A 16,123-nucleotide genomic window follows, 5' to 3' on the forward strand; every position below is an offset into this window, starting at 1 on the left:
TAATTTTAAATTACACTTCATACCCCTTTAATTATTTAATTAATTTACTTTACATCTTTTATTTTTAAAATTTTTATTTTACACCTTTATTAAATTAACATGCATAATCGTATATCAACTAAAATATTTTTAAAAAATATTTTTTTATTTTAACAAGTTACACCATTATAATCGTCTCGTTAATACCTTCGAAATGAGTCCAATATTGAATAGTTTTTGAGTTAATTATATTATTATATATTATATACACTGTGAAAAAATATTTTGAATATTTACGATTTATACTTTTATAGCTATTTATTTAATTTATGATCTATCAATTATTTTTACACCATTATCACATTAAAATACATAATTTTTTATTTAATTTTTTAGTATATCCCTAACTTCTCCATTTGTCATTTTCATTTTACATTCTTATCACATTTACATACATAATTTTATATTAAATAAAATATGTGAACAAAATACGTTTTTATTCTAACAAGTTACAYYATTATAATCGTCTTGTCAATACCTTCAAAATAAGTCTAATATTAAAATATGTTTACAAAATACGTTTTTATTTATAAAGATATAAAGTATAAGTATAAATATTGAAAAAATTCATATACAAATATATAATTTAAAAAATACATGTTTTTAATACTTTATTAATTAATAATAATATAAAATTAATTAATTTATATAATTATTAAAAAAATATGTATCCTTAATATTTAATTAATTAATAAYTATATATAGTTAATTAATATATGTAATTATGGTATAGATAAAAAAATAGAGGATATAATAGGAAATATTTAAAAAATTAAAGGGTTAAAACTAAAAATATTAAAGGTTAAAATTAAAAAATAAAATAAATAAATTTTAATATATTTTATTGTCACACATAGGGGGGGTGTAGAAAAACTAGGAGAAAAGAAATAAGATGGGGTGGAGGATAAAAAAGCCCTTTTCTAACCTCACCTCTTTCTATCGGTGCATGTGAAAGGGTGAGATTGTGTAAGGGATGAGTATGTGAGGATGAAAGTGAGAAAAAGGTGTGAGAAGTGACGGTAAGGGTGGGGATATCAACCCCTTTATGAGGCTCCCACGTGCATTGAAATGGCTACCCAGTCATTTTTAATCATATGGCCCATTTTAAGAAGGAAATAACAAGATTTGGCCATTCACCGCCTATGCTCACTTCAAAACAAAACTGTACCAACATTTTATTTGATTAAAAAAACTAACAACTTTTTACGTAAGATAAATTGTATAAAAAAATAATGTAATTTAACTTGATTATTATTTTTAGTAACGTATTTTTAAAACTTCTATTTTGGTATTTAAAATATAAAGTTTTAAACATTAACTGGTTGTCATGTTGATGTGGCAAGTGATGTGATATTCGGCTAATGTTTCAGTAAATAATACTGAGTTGAATATCATATCACTCGTCTCATTAATATGGTAACCGGCTATTGCTTCAACAGGGTTACTTGGATACTTAAATGTTTAAAACTTTACATCTTAGATACCAAAAATTGAAGTTTTGAAAGTACGTTACCAAAAATAGAAATTAAGTTAAAGTATGTTACTTTTTCATATAATTTGTCCTTTTATATAAATAATCATCTAAACTACATATCTTTGTTTATGTGTTTTATCAAAAGACATTTTAAAATTTTCATTAACATCGAAATTATTATATTTTCCTCGTTCTAATGGCATCAATCGAAATGTCTTGCATTTTTATAGGATAATTGATAGCACTGTTGCTTTTTTCTTCACTTGTACGGTTGTACCAATCCGTTTATCCTTCTTCTTCTATTGAAAGTGATTTGTGCATCTACCCCAATAACATTATTGTATTATACCACTATGGAAGAAGATTACACCAAAATGTAGGGTTTCTCACAAGAAGTCAATAATAACCCAATATTTTTCTAAAATTGCGATTTTAACCATTAAATTTAAAATTTTATAAAATTAACCATCAGTTACTCGTTTAGCAAAAAGTGGTAATAACGGAGACGTATGTGCAAAAAAAATTATGACATCGATGTGACTCTTCTTCTGACCGACTTGACCATTAGTTAAATTTAATTTTTATTTTAATTTTTAATTTTTTTCTTTTAGAAATTTATTTTTTTAGAATTTTTTTTCCAAAAATATTAGATTTTTGCTTAGAAGTTTATTTAAAATTTTAAAATAAAAATTAAATTTGACTGATAATCAAATCGGTCAGAAGAAGAGTCACATTGATGTCATATTTTTTTTTGCATGCAGGTCCCTATTAACACCACTCTTTGCTAAATGAATAACTCATGATTAATTTTATAAACTTTTAAATTTAAGAGTTAAAAACATAAGTTTAAAAAAAATTGGGTTATTCTTGTCATAAGCCTCAAAATATATATACTTAATTATAGAATATATTTTTTTTTTCATTTGATATTTTGGTCAAAATACATTGACTTATATGATTGATTTAAGTTGACGATTGACTTCAATGATATAGTCTATTATAGTCATATTAATATATAGTAGGGTGACGTTTGTTTCTTTAAAAGATGCTGAAGATTGAATTCTTGTTTATGATTGATAAGACGTGATGTTGAAGTTTAAAATTTGAATCAGTAAGACTGTTTGTTTTTGTAAACTAACAAATATTTAAATTTTCTATTTTACCAGTAAAAAAATTATATTGTTGAATTTATAGATAAATTTATGTACTTTCACATACTTGTTCATCATCTTTACCAAATTTACATTTAAATTATATAATTAGAATATATCAATTTAGAGAGATGAGGATCGATTTAGTAAGGATCGATTGAGAGAAATGATCGATTAAGATTAAGCAATTGAGAAACATCATTGCTAAAATTTGGAAAACAATAAAAGACAAAGAAGAGGTTGGTTTTAGAGGGTGGTTTACCTCTTGCCACATAAAAGAACAATAAAGCATAAGTGCATCTGAAAAATAAACAATTTGAATGACCATACCTCTTAATGAATCAGACATAAGAGGCTGATAAGAGTTTTTTTTTTTAAATAAACAAGGCTTAAGTCTCGAACTCTTTCTTACTTAAAGCCAATTATATATTACGCCCGAAATGATACTTTGAATTTATATTTCAACCATAAGCTTCTACGATCTCGTCTTTTTAACGTGCTTCTCGATGTCATATTTCAAGTTTATGAATTACACGAGTTGTGAAATTTTATAATTTAATGTCATAAAGTTTAAAAACGCACACCACTTGAATAGTTCATCAGTACAAGACACATTTTTATCAAAATATCAAAACTGATGGTGCAACATATGCACAGTATGGTAAAAAAAAAGCACCAACAACATAGAAAATACTGATTTTGGAAGGATCCAAATGAAGTACAAGTAAAAATAAGAAACTTGGGGGCCGTTTACGAAATGCTTATTCGGTTAAGCATTTATCAGGTCACATTCCCTTACCGGATGAATATGGTAAGGACCAAGAATCTTATCTAGTAAGAGCGAAGGCACGAACCGAGGGTCTTACCCGGTAAGTAATGGTCATGACTCTTACCACGGTTAGCGTTTACTGAGTAAACTGTTACATACGATGTCGTTTTGATAGACTAAAATCTTACCCGATAAGTAAGATATAGAATTGAATTTCACCATTAAGCGCTTACCGGGTAAGTGTTTAGGTAAACGGCCACATAGATACTCTGTGAGGGCTCTTATGAAAAATTAGTTCGTAAGCCCTTTAACTTTTAAAGTCCTTTTCATTTACACCGTGTAAAACATCTCCAATGGGTAACATCAAATCCATAAAAATCAGTGTAGAATTTGTTGTAAACAGTATATTTACTTCACTGAATAACACCAAATCTTACAAAAAGCTTAGATATATAACAACATTAAATAAGAATACGGCGTAAAGGAATGGTATGTGAAATCACAAATTTAAACTTTTAATATTCATTACATCGAATTTGGTATGAGATTTTGATATTCTCGTTGAACTGATTTAATGTCGAATTTAATCTTTAACAAGATTATTGATATCCCATTAAAATAATCTGAAAATATGTTATATTGTAAATTAAAAAAAGTAACCCCGACCCACCCCCCTCCAAAAAAAGAATTAAAATAAAAAAATTGGTATCGTGTGAACGTCATAAAAAACGTGCAGTGAACAAATGAATAAGTCGTCGTCTCTCTCATGGATTGGATGTTTAAGATCACGACTTATATAAAACATATTCGAGAAATTAATTAAAAAGAGTCGTTTTTAAGTTTTGGATTAATCTTCTAAGTGTTCCCAACCAACCATTAAAAATAACGAGTCCCTTGAACACTGAAAAAAATCAACTTCAATCATACACTGAAAAAAATAAAAACATTTTTAATATAATAATAATAATAATTCACAGGGGAAAAAAACTTTTTGACCCCTCTACAAATTAAGGAGGTGACACTTGTGGATGTAGTGATATTTTAAAAATTTTAAAAGAGAATACAATGGCCGAAAATCGCTAAGAGATGAATACAAAATCTGAAAATGACTAATTCTATTAATTTCCCAAAATATTAAGATCCTATTAATTGTCTTTTGTATTTTAATATGGTGGGTTAAAAACAATCCCTGCCTCCAAATTTCTTTTTTACATTTTAATATGGAAATTGCTATATACACCTTGGTCAAATTTAGATTAAATTATTTATTAAAAAAATGAGTTTTAATGTTAATATGTGTGAGGAGGAAATTAATGGATAGTTTGCATTTAGTTTTGATTACAGTTTATAAGTTTATTTTATTTTGTCCTAGTTAAGTATGATATGCACTGTTTAACCAATAAACAAGTTAACTGAATGAAAGCAGTAATTGGTTTTAATTGGTTTAGGAAAATTTCTTTTGACTGACTTCTTTAGGAATCTTCAAACCAGTGTTCTATTACGACATTGATTTGTATTAAAAACCGGTTTTCTTGATCCAAACAAATGTTTTTTAATATTATATTAATTTAATAATTGAAATTGGTATTATTTTAATGATTAGCTTCATTTCATTTTCTTGGATAATAACAGGACAAGTATCTAGATTTTATTTTCTTTTGTTTTTTAACTTTTATTTTAAAGCTGGTTATTTGTGGATTTGGGTCAGACTTAACCTTTTTTTTTCAACAGGCCTAATAGGTAAAATCAAGCTTGTTTTTATGAGCTTGAAAATTTACATATACTCGTCCTATAAACGGGCCAGACTTGCCATGGACTAACGGGCTTATAAGTTTTGTTATGTTTTTTTATGAAAACAAAACTTATTTAAAATCATAAATTATGTAAAATAATTCAAAATACATAACAATTTTTATAACTTAAAATTTGACGTAAATACATAACAATATACATACTTTAGAAAGAAATTGTTTCACTAAATATAAATCATTGATAAATAAAATAACTAAATGAGATAATAAGGAATTGATCAAATTGAGGTAATTATATATTGAAATAAATTTTTTTTAATTAATGTTATTATCATGAGTCATAATTAAGTAGAAATTGATACTTATTAAGAATTTTCAGTTTTATTTGTAAAATTTAATTATTATAAAAATATTGACGAGCCTGTCCAAATATTTTTTTTCATTGTCCATGTCCGTTCATTAATTTTAACAAGTCAGTCAAGATCCACCCATTTTTTCGAAAATGATAATCCAAATCAGCTTTTCTAGCAGGCTGAAGTTGGTAAGGTCTAACGGATCATCCCATCCGTGAACAACTCTATTTTATTTTTATTATCACTTTCGTTTAAGCATTGAATAGTTGGTCAATTATTAGCCCCGTGTTTATAAATCATGCCCATCTCGATCACAATTCACAATCACAAGTACTAAACAAATATCAAATTACACATTTTGTTTATAACTCATGAAAAAATATTATTTTAGTCAAACCCCTTTAAATTGGTCAAACTAATATATTTCAAGTCCGTTTAATCAGTCTAGATAAAACCAATAAACAGGTTAATTCGGTTTATAAATTGTCAATCCAGACTTACTGATATGAGTAACGTACTTAGATTTAAAACCAATTAATCTGGTTGGCTAAATCAAGCTTAATCAACCCTCAGATATTTTTTTGTAATACTATGCGTCAAATCAAATGTTATAATTCATTATACGTAAAATAAGGTACTTAATGAGCACATATTTCATTTTCAGATACATAATTTAAATCATTGTGTGGTGGACTTTACCACTATTAACGTTTGCTAACATGTCCACCATTTATGTAATTTCACATTTAATATTAACATATCAAGCACAAAACTCGTAACAAGTAGGTATGAATTTTACATACTAACAAAGCAGGAACGTGGTTTATTGGGATGAAAACACGAAAGGGAAGAGTAACTGATAATGCTCGTTGATGGTGAATTTATATAAAGGCGGTATTTGATTAGTAATTAGACATTTTAAATATATAAACTTGAAAACAATTAAATTAATCAAACTACGATCATAATTAGTACAAGTATGAACGAAAAAAAACCATCATCCTTTTCAAAGTGCATTGAAGTTTGTTTTAAATTTTTATTACGCGTAACAGTCTTGATCAAATTTTCATATTTTGACGGATAACAAATTAGAAAATTGTAACTGTTGACGATGTATATAGTTATCTTGTATATATCATAAAATGTCATATCAAAATCAAATGATATCACTTATGTCAAAAGCTCGTTTATTGGATAAAATAGGTACAAAATATGAATAATGGAACGTTTATTACACTGATTATAAACAATAATTTGTCGTTGCATTGGATATGAAGTAAACAAACTGTAATATGTTCTGATAGTCTACACATTTTGCTCGTATTTGTCAACATAAAAATTAATAAGTAGATTACAAAAATCATCCATGTGGTTTGGAGAAAATCTAATTTTCATCCCTTGAGTTCAATCATCAACCGATAACCATGTTGTTTGCATTTCGTTACGAATTTTATCCTTGGCTGTTAGCGTGCATTTGGTATGCAGACTGGGCGGGATGGGACGGAACAAAAATAAATAGTCCCATGTTTGGTGTGTGATGTATGTTCAGAATTCAACATATAAAGCACTCGTTTTACGTTTTATTAGTTAAATTAGTTTCATTTCATTCCCATATCGAGACATTTTTATTAGTTTTTTTTATACCTTTGTTATTATGGAGCTAAATATTGTGGTTGACTTGTTGGTACTAAAGAAAGAAGCTAATGGAGAGTTTTTGTTAAAACAGCAGGATGCTATAGCATTGGAGCAGCAGCGATCTGATTCATGCGCAGCTTTTTGGAGGACTTATTGATTAAGCCGCTGCTTTTTTGTACTTTGTGGAAGACAGCTGTAGAGGTTGGCTTTTTGTTTAAAATATGTGGTTAAGACTCTTGTTAGGTTATTGTACTTTTTAGTTACTCTAATTGTACTTTGTAACTTGTTTTAGATACTTAGCCCTTAAGGTTTGTATCTTTTGTCTTTTAGTGCCTCATTTGGATATAAAAGTAGGGCTTGGGTTTCACTTTTGGACATTCTAACAACATCTAGCTTTAAAAATCAACCCTCTCCAAAGGTGATTTGAAGTAACTTTTGAAGAAATGCAAGTTCTTAATTTTTAGCTTTTCATCTTTAATTTCTTGTCTTTTAATTTCCGCTCTTTATTTTTACGTTCCTTTACGCTTATTGTCATTTACTTTCCGTTATTTAATTTTCGTAATTTACATTCTCGTCATTTATTTTCCGCAATTTACATTTATGTCTTTACTTTCCGTCATTTATTTTAATTGTAATTTACTTTCCATTATGAGTAGCTAAGTTTATATAGCTTGGGTGTGAGACAGAAGGGTGAGATTTTCAAACCAAAAGAAAGTAGCTAAGTGTTTTCATAAACGACGTTCTATTGTTTCATTCGAGTTTTTATAAAACCAAGTACACTTCTTGACGGGTTGATCACTTTGAAAGTGTTAAAGTGTCATGGACTTAGAGATAAGCCATTGAATGCACGTCAACTTGAATGATATAAGAGGTAGACTTGAGAAAGTTGCCGACAAGGAAACTTGTCATTTATGTCTTTCAAACATAACTCCCGACGGGTTGGTCACTATTCGAAAGTGTCAAAATGAGATAGATTCAGAGATGAAGTATCTAGAACACACGCCAACTCGAATGATATGGGAATCGACTCGAGAGAGTGATTTTTTACAAAGAGATTTATTTATCCATATATTTTGAAAACACCATCTTGTCATTATCCCTGGTCCGGACACCACATAGATATATGAGTGGAAAGCTATAATATAGTGCAATGGTGAAGTCCGAGAGGAATACCTTCAAAATAGATGGTGGAACTAAGTTTTGAAACACTTCTTGTTGTAGCATTTCTATAGCATTGGCTACTGGAATTTGTGTTTGGGTCTCACCACAAGTCTTACACCCTTGCTATCTTTTTATATTATGTAATCTGTTTTAAATCACCTTAACATCAAACTGAAGTTTTCAAAATCGTCATCTGAAATCATCTCTTTCATTTGACTCTCATTTAATTTTCGCTACAATCTCCATGGACGATATTCCGGTACTTGTACCACTTTATTACTTGGAAAGACGACATTGGACCATATTGTATACTTGCTTTGTGGTTCATTTCAGTAGTCTAAAGGTGTGAGATATAACCGATCACTGTGCCATGAGACAAAAATGAGATGGGACAACATGGGTCAAAAATAAGATTGGATGAGATTATTCTTGAGTTTTTTTGTTACATTAAAAAAGGTAGAACAACATGTGACTAAACTTGAGATTACAATATTGTCCTTATTATTTGATATAAAAATACAAACATAATTTATTTGCATCCTCTTTCTTCTTTTCCACAATCTTCATTCTCGATTCCAACCTTCATTCTTTAAATGTTAAAATTTGGACGATGGGGTGACAAATGTTATTTACAATTGTTGTGTTTAAACTTTTTAAATTATGTGCGTATTTAGAATTATTGTGGTATAAAAAATGTTATTTACGTATGGTATTGGAATGTTAAAAAAAATATTGATATCATAGATTGAATAACTTAAATATATTTTTGGTTGATTTGTTGTAATTTACAATCATTTTATGATATAAAATAACATTGAACACCATTTGGGGGTAATATGGTCATTTTAACAATTTTATCCTAACTTGTCATGTCCTAGTCGTACCAAACATAGGACAGACAATTAGTCTTGTCCTGTCCTGTTAGTCCCGTCTCGTCCCATCCTGTATAGTCTCATCCAGTCTGCGTACCAAATACTACCTTAGGAACACTAGGACGAATCATTAAGTACCATTGTGTGCAAGTAACATGAAGATATTTTGATCATTTTCATGTTTTTATAAATAAAATATTACGGTACAGATGTATAAATCATGTGGAAAACATTTAAAAAAAAAGTCTCCCTCAACTTTATCATCCTCCAATTGTTGCACCTCAACCACCACCCATCACAATGTCCCCTTGTGCATCTTCATGTGCAATGTCCAATCCCATTGTCCATCCACATATTTTTCGTGGTCCTCTATCTCTTTCATTCTCGCCCCTATACGATTACGATCCTCTCTCTCCTCCTTCTCGCTATCCATATCTTCTTCTTGTACTGCCTTCTCACGACTCACGATTACAGGAGAGATGGATACAGAAATGGAACAAATACAGAAGCACAAGTAAATTATCCTCTTTGAAACCAAAACAAAAAGCATGGCGTTGTAGTGGTGTTGAACAATGGTGACATTTTTATGATTTGTTTGTTTGAATACTTTAATGTACAACTACAGTCGCTTTATTTTATAGGTCTGCCTTCGTGATGCTGCCACAGTCGTATGTTTGTCTTTGTGATATTGATGATTGAATGCTTAAGTGTAGGCCTACAAATGTGAAGCGTGCTCCCCAAATTGGAGACATCCATGAAAAACAGCGGGAGGAAAATACGCGGTGGAGAGGGACAACTAAGAACGTGGAGGTTGCCAATAAACATAAATACCAACAGAGGGGGTTAGTTTAGGATTTAGTCCTTTTTTAATGAATTGCAGCTTCAAAACCTTATATTCTATTTTACTTGATAAAAAATGTCGACAAGACCAAAATGCCCTTCGTATGTAAAAGCACTTAACAAACGATATTATCAGATATGAAAACATTATCATAATAGAAACTAGAATAAACAACAAATCTGGTCCTTGTGGTCTGTCAAAAATAACACTGTTCGTTCCTGTAGTTTCGAAATTACAAGATGACTATCGTTGTTTGTAAAAATGTCTAGACTTGATCCATTTTTTTAACGGATGTTAAAGAATTCCGTTAAACGAAATACATTTTCGTTCTTTTATTGATCTTTTGCCTCTTATCCAATCAAAATCGATTTAATATTTTTTATAAAATTTTGAAATTTACTCAAAATTAAAAATAACCGTGACTCACCACCTACACGTAGTAGGCGGATTAAATAAAGTAAAAGGTGTGATGTGTCACAATGATACACGCGTCAATGCATAAAATTGGTGGGGGTACGTATGGTGAGGTTGAGTGAGTCAAGTCCATTTTGGAAACAGACAACATGGATACAGATAAAATACACACCATTTTTCCTTTCTATAACTAGTTCTTTTCTAGATTTACACCCTCAAAACTCTCGCATTTCTTTGCCCAATTCTAGGGTTTTTTTTTTCTTTTTATAATTCACTTTTGTCGATCTCCTCTGCCGGTAAGTCACTCTACACCCTACTTACTCATTCATTATTCCCAAATCTATATTTTAATTCTATATCTATTCCATGTTTATGCATGTTGAATTCTTCGATTCTTTATCCATTCCTTTTTGGGATACTTTGTTTGCATGTTATTGTTGATTACTTGTCTAATGGAATTGGATTTGGATGTATGCTGTTTTAGTTCCTGTTTTGGATTGTAATTTGGAAGTTTCTAGATTGGATTTCTTTACCCTGATAATTAGTGTTTTTAAATACTGTCCCGTATTCATTGCCCCCATTTGATAAAAGGCCAGTTGATCATCTTATTAAGTAATTTGACTTGGGTATGTCTTAAAGGTGGAATAATCACGCCTCTTTGTGCATCGACCAAGGATTCATAATGATTTCCGCTAAACATGAGGGTAGTACGGTTTATTTCTTTGGTTATTGATACAATTGGATGCATGATGTGTTCCCTTTTCAAACTTGGGGTACTAAATTTTTATAATTTTGAGAAATTTGAAGTAGTATGGGGTGGTACGGTTTATTTATGTGGTTATAGATGCAATTGGATGCATGAGGTGTTCCCCTTTCATACTTGGGGTCCTAATTTTTTAAATAATTTTGAGAAATCTGAGTAAGTATGGTGTGGTAAAAATGATTAACCGTCATTGTACTCAATTGGGTGCTTGATGTATTGAGTATTAGAATTTGGGTGTGCTAACTAATTATCGATTACTTTCTCAAACAAGTTTTTACCTTACTCTCAAACCCAGTCTCTTGAAGCATTCATTTGTTCTTTTCCCTGGGAGAGACTTTGGTGTGTATCATAAGCTTTTATCTTGACACCTCCATGCATGAGAATATTATGAGGATGGTCTTATCATCAATTGCCTACCTCACTCTCGGCTTGTCCAGTCCCGTCCACATACCAAACACACCCTAATTGAATTGGTATATTTTCCATTAGAAGTGGAATGACTTATGGGTTTTGTGGTTGCATCTTCTAACATTTGTTATGTGTCCCCTTATATGGATAGAAAAATGCATGCTAGTGCTGATGAATGTGTGTATACCTTCTGAATACGTGCACTGCTTTTCTTGAATTCTTTTTGTGCTACTATCGTGATGCTTGGGTGTATTAACAACCAAAAGAAAATCCAATGGAATTCTGTGCTAAATCAAGATGGAACTTCTGTTTCAATTGAAGTTTGTTAATTTTTATCTCACAATTGTAGTTTTAAGTGATCAAGTGGGAGACCTTTGGGAATGGAACTCTGTCTACATAAATTTTTGACCGGAATTAAAAGCTGGAACTCTGAAAGCAGTTGATTCTATGCATACTTGTACTGCACTTTATCTGTTAAATGTTGCTTTAAACCATATTTGATGATTGGAAGGTTGTTATTTCTCTGGTTATTTAGGAACTTGAAGTGGGATCTTTTTTATTATCTATATTCCTTTTGTCATCAATCCCATTGAATTTGTATGTCACCATGGGATAAAGGGAAAATAGTATGGAAGCTGACCAACATCTTCTACTGCAGGTTCACCGTGCTGGCACAGTATTGCATCAACTCCATGTCCTCCACTGCCATGCAAGCGAATTCAGCTGATTCATCTTCACCTGAACAATCATTAGATAGGGACTCACAGTCTGATGAAGTTTTAAGTGAGGAAGAAGATGATGTTAGCAAAGAAACACATGATGTGCCATACTTTCCTTCAGGTGCTTTCCAAATTACTCTGCTAATCATTATTCACAGTAGTGCATCTCATGTTTCTGTAACGCCTAACGAAACTAGGGTTGCAACACAGCTTTACAATTTAGCTTTCATGTACTATGTTAACCTACTGTGGTCCATCTGGTTAACTTCTATTACATAAATCATGTTGTGTTTGAATTTGTAATAATATGAAACGGGGTGTTCTTCACTTGCTCTACCTCTTTCATGCATTTTCAGGAAATACAGTATGGCAAGACTTCGAGGGGTCATGTACGTCTGCTTAATTAAATTATTTTACCTCATATCTAGGTCCAACATGGGCATACGGATGTGTAAGTGTGCAGATATATCCATTTCATGAAGCCTTATATGGAAGGATAGGTTGGCACTATTAACTTTCTCTGATGATGGTAACCTTAGCCAACTCTTTGGTTGAAGAGTGTTCATCTAGCTTAACACATGGTGTTTAAGGAAATGGCTTTGATGTTCTGTTATTCAAATTGGGTTTGACCAAAAGTCGCAAGTCATAATCTTAATTATCGTTGCTTGAACATAAACATGAACTTTTCTTCATTATTACTTTTTGCAAACTATAAACCTTTTCTTTTCTGTTGTTGGTTCATTTGTCTTGGCCTATTCTTGACCGCTAGCTTGAATGACTTCATGTTTTATATCATGGTTATATTTAGAAGCTACGTGTGGCAGACTTTTATTAATGGTACCGATGCTGCATTAAGATTTTTGCCAGATACCAAAAGCCTCTGGAATGGTTTGGCATATCAGAACTCATATATTTAATTTGGAGTTTGAGGTCATCTTTACCAAATCCATTTATTTTTTTACCTTTGGTAATGCAGCCTTCATCACCATCACTCATTATACTCTCTGGACTTGGTTTAATTTTTTTTATGTTGCACTCACTAGTTATGAACCTTTGTTTGTGGTGTGTTGACCATTATTTCTTTTTTCTTATCGAACCTCAGAAACAGCTTTCTGAAGCCTTTTCAGGTTATCTTGTTTCATGCAAAAATGTACATCTTTTATACCAATTCAAAGGAAGACGAGGGATCATATGAGAATAGCAGTCAAGGTGAGGAGTGTAAGAAGGGATTTGGACCCTTGCTCACTTTTAATCTCAAACCAACCCATGAATTGCGCTTTAGAAGGCAATTGATCCGGTGCTTCTCATTAGGTTGATCTAGTGGAACTCCTCAATTAGGATTAATCCAAGGGTGGAGATTCCTTCTTACCCTTCTCACTATAACTCTCAGTCTCACTGCAATCCAAGCCTGTATAGACGAAGGATTGTGTGAGAATAGGAGTTGAGGTGAGAAGTGTAAGAAGGGATTTGGATCCTTGATCACTTTTAATTAGTGTTGATCTAATGGCTCAGATTAAGTCCCAAATAACCCGTGAATTAGCTTGGGAGGGTATTTTCAATTAATCTTCGATTAGGGTTGATCCAAGGGTGGAGATCCCTTCTTACCCCTCTCATGATAACGACTATTTTTACTAGAAACCAACCTACACACACACACACACATATATATATATATATATATATATATTCCAATAGATTACTTATGCATATGATGCATAACTCAGTGGTGATGGTAGTAGTAGTAACGAGTCAAGGGTTTGGAACAGAACAATACATGCTGTGCATGTCCTTTTATGTTTAAATTGACTTGTTAAACGACTTACCCTTTATGTACTTATGCTCAGGAGTGATATATTGTCTACACCAGTTCTTTATCCTTATATTTGTTATAGTAAGTCCTTTATCAGGATATTGATTTGAGTTCACTTTGAATCATGTTTATTCATATCTGAATATTGATGATAAATTTCACCCCTCAGTCTCAGATAGTTATGGACAAGGACAACAGAATTTTCAGCATGGAGCACCAAACATACTTCCCAGGAATGAAGAAACCGTCGCACAGGCACCACAACCTGAACTCGTTGGCCACTCGGTTGTAAGTTTCTCGAAGTTCGTCTTCAGAGTCTTACCTTGATATCGGGGTGCCAGTTCCTGAGCTTTTTGTTATCTTCTACAGGCTTGTGCTTCAAATCCCTATTACGATCCCTATTATGGTGGGATGATGGCAGCTTATAGTCAGCATTTGGTAAGAATTGTTGTATAAAATATCTTTTTTTAATATATAATATTATAGAGGGAGGTTCAGAGGAAAACCCCCCCAAAAAATGAAAAACTGGGGAACACTCTCGCGACCTTTCATTTGTACAATATGCATATGTGCATACATCTAATTGAAGTTTGAACCCTTGACCTTCTGGGAGACTGGGTCTTACGGGTAACTCGAGCACCACTGGGCCAATGACCCTGTGGTTTGTATAAAATATCTTAATGAACATTGAACTCATATCGTCATTTTGGATTTGTAGTTGATCTTATTGCTTGCTTGATACATAGTTTTTACTTCTATGTGTTATATATGGTTTAACTTTGTTGTGTTGGGGGTACTTGCTAGTGTGTTACTAGGAGTCCATGCACTTAAGATGTATGTAAAACAGTAGAGCAATATAGTTCAGCCAATGGGTCATCTTTATTACGGTGACCTAATATCCGATACTTTTTTTTTCAAATGGTTTCACCGACCGACGATCGTGTTTGCCAGGTTCATCCACAGTTTCTTGATATGCACCAAGTGAGGATGCCATTGCCTCTTGAAATGGCACAAGAGCCTGTTTATGTGAATGCCAAACAATATCATGCCATATTGCGGCGGAGACAGTCACGTGCCAAAGCAGAGCTTGAAAAGAAGCTTATAAAAGACAGAAAGGTTGGCACTCGATGCAATTATTACTCTCTCTGTCCCAAAATAACTGGTCACATTTCTATTTTAATTTGTCCCAAAATAATTGTCCACTTTCAAAAGTAAATCTCTACTTTGCAATTCTATGTCTTTAACCGTTAGAGGGAGAAATTCATTACTCCCTCTACTAATTTATTTAATAAAAAAGTGTAATGGTTACACATTTCGAAAACCGTCTCTTTTTCATTGTGGATATTTATTTTGGGATAGAGGGAGAATGACAAGTCTTTTAGGGTGTGTTTGGTACGTGGGACAGTACAAGATAGGATATGACAAACACTTGGTCCCATGTTCGGTTCAAATTAAGAGTGGGCAGGGCAGGGCAGGGCTGCGTGGGACCCACCAAGATAGGTGGAAAAAGAATGAGGTATATGGGACAAGATTGATAAATTACTAATATATCCATGTCGAATTAAAACCCTAGAAATTTGCACAATTGTTTTACTCGTTTATATCACTCTTGCCTGTCCAATCTTGTTTGCCTACCAAACACTCCCTTATAGGATCGGGTTGGGATCTTGGAAAACGTATACCTATGTGTTGATTATTGCCACTGTACAGCCTTATCTTCATGAATCCCGACATCAGCATGCTATGAGAAGGGTAAGGAGTTCTGGTGGTCGTTTTGCAAAGAAGACTGAAACTAATGCCAGTGAGGACAAGAAAGCAACAGGGTCGGGTGCATCGGGCATGAAACGCATGCAGTCAGGTCAGTCTGGTGAGAGTTTCTCAGAAACAAGGGGAGGGGTGGTGAATTCTTGCAATGGTCGCACGTATGCAGTCGATGGAGGCGGCAGGTATGACAACCAAGATG

The 16,123-nt window shown here is 32.0% G+C and overlaps 1 protein-coding gene across 4 annotated transcripts in view; it reads left to right on the plus strand.

Moving 5' to 3' along the window:
- The first annotated feature begins 10,653 nt into the window (after window positions 1–10,653).
- Window positions 10,654–16,123, plus strand: part of LOC112522249 (nuclear transcription factor Y subunit A-9-like) — a 5,857-nt gene continuing 387 nt past the window's right edge. Inside the window, exons 1-7 of one of the 4 annotated variants that reach the window (XM_025131365.1) lie at window positions 12,394–12,471; window positions 12,707–12,739; window positions 14,195–14,241; window positions 14,330–14,448; window positions 14,530–14,598; window positions 15,112–15,276; window positions 15,871–16,123. The exon at window positions 15,871–16,123 is cut by the window's right edge and continues 113 nt beyond it. In XM_025131365.1, coding sequence (XP_024987133.1) covers window positions 12,717–12,739; window positions 14,195–14,241; window positions 14,330–14,448; window positions 14,530–14,598; window positions 15,112–15,276; window positions 15,871–16,123 — 676 coding nt within the window. In that variant the 5' untranslated portion in view covers window positions 12,394–12,471; window positions 12,707–12,716. Of the gene's footprint in view, window positions 10,757–12,289; window positions 12,472–12,706; window positions 12,740–14,022; window positions 14,242–14,329; window positions 14,449–14,529; window positions 14,599–15,111; window positions 15,277–15,870 lie in introns of those variants that run through there. The other 3 variants (XM_025131363.1, XM_025131364.1, XM_025131366.1) reach the window with 3 other exon arrangements.

The sequence above is a fragment of the Cynara cardunculus genome, assembly GCF_001531365.2.
Source record: "Cynara cardunculus var. scolymus isolate 2C chromosome LG 11, CcrdV1, whole genome shotgun sequence".
NCBI lineage: Eukaryota > Viridiplantae > Streptophyta > Magnoliopsida > Asterales > Asteraceae > Cynara > Cynara cardunculus.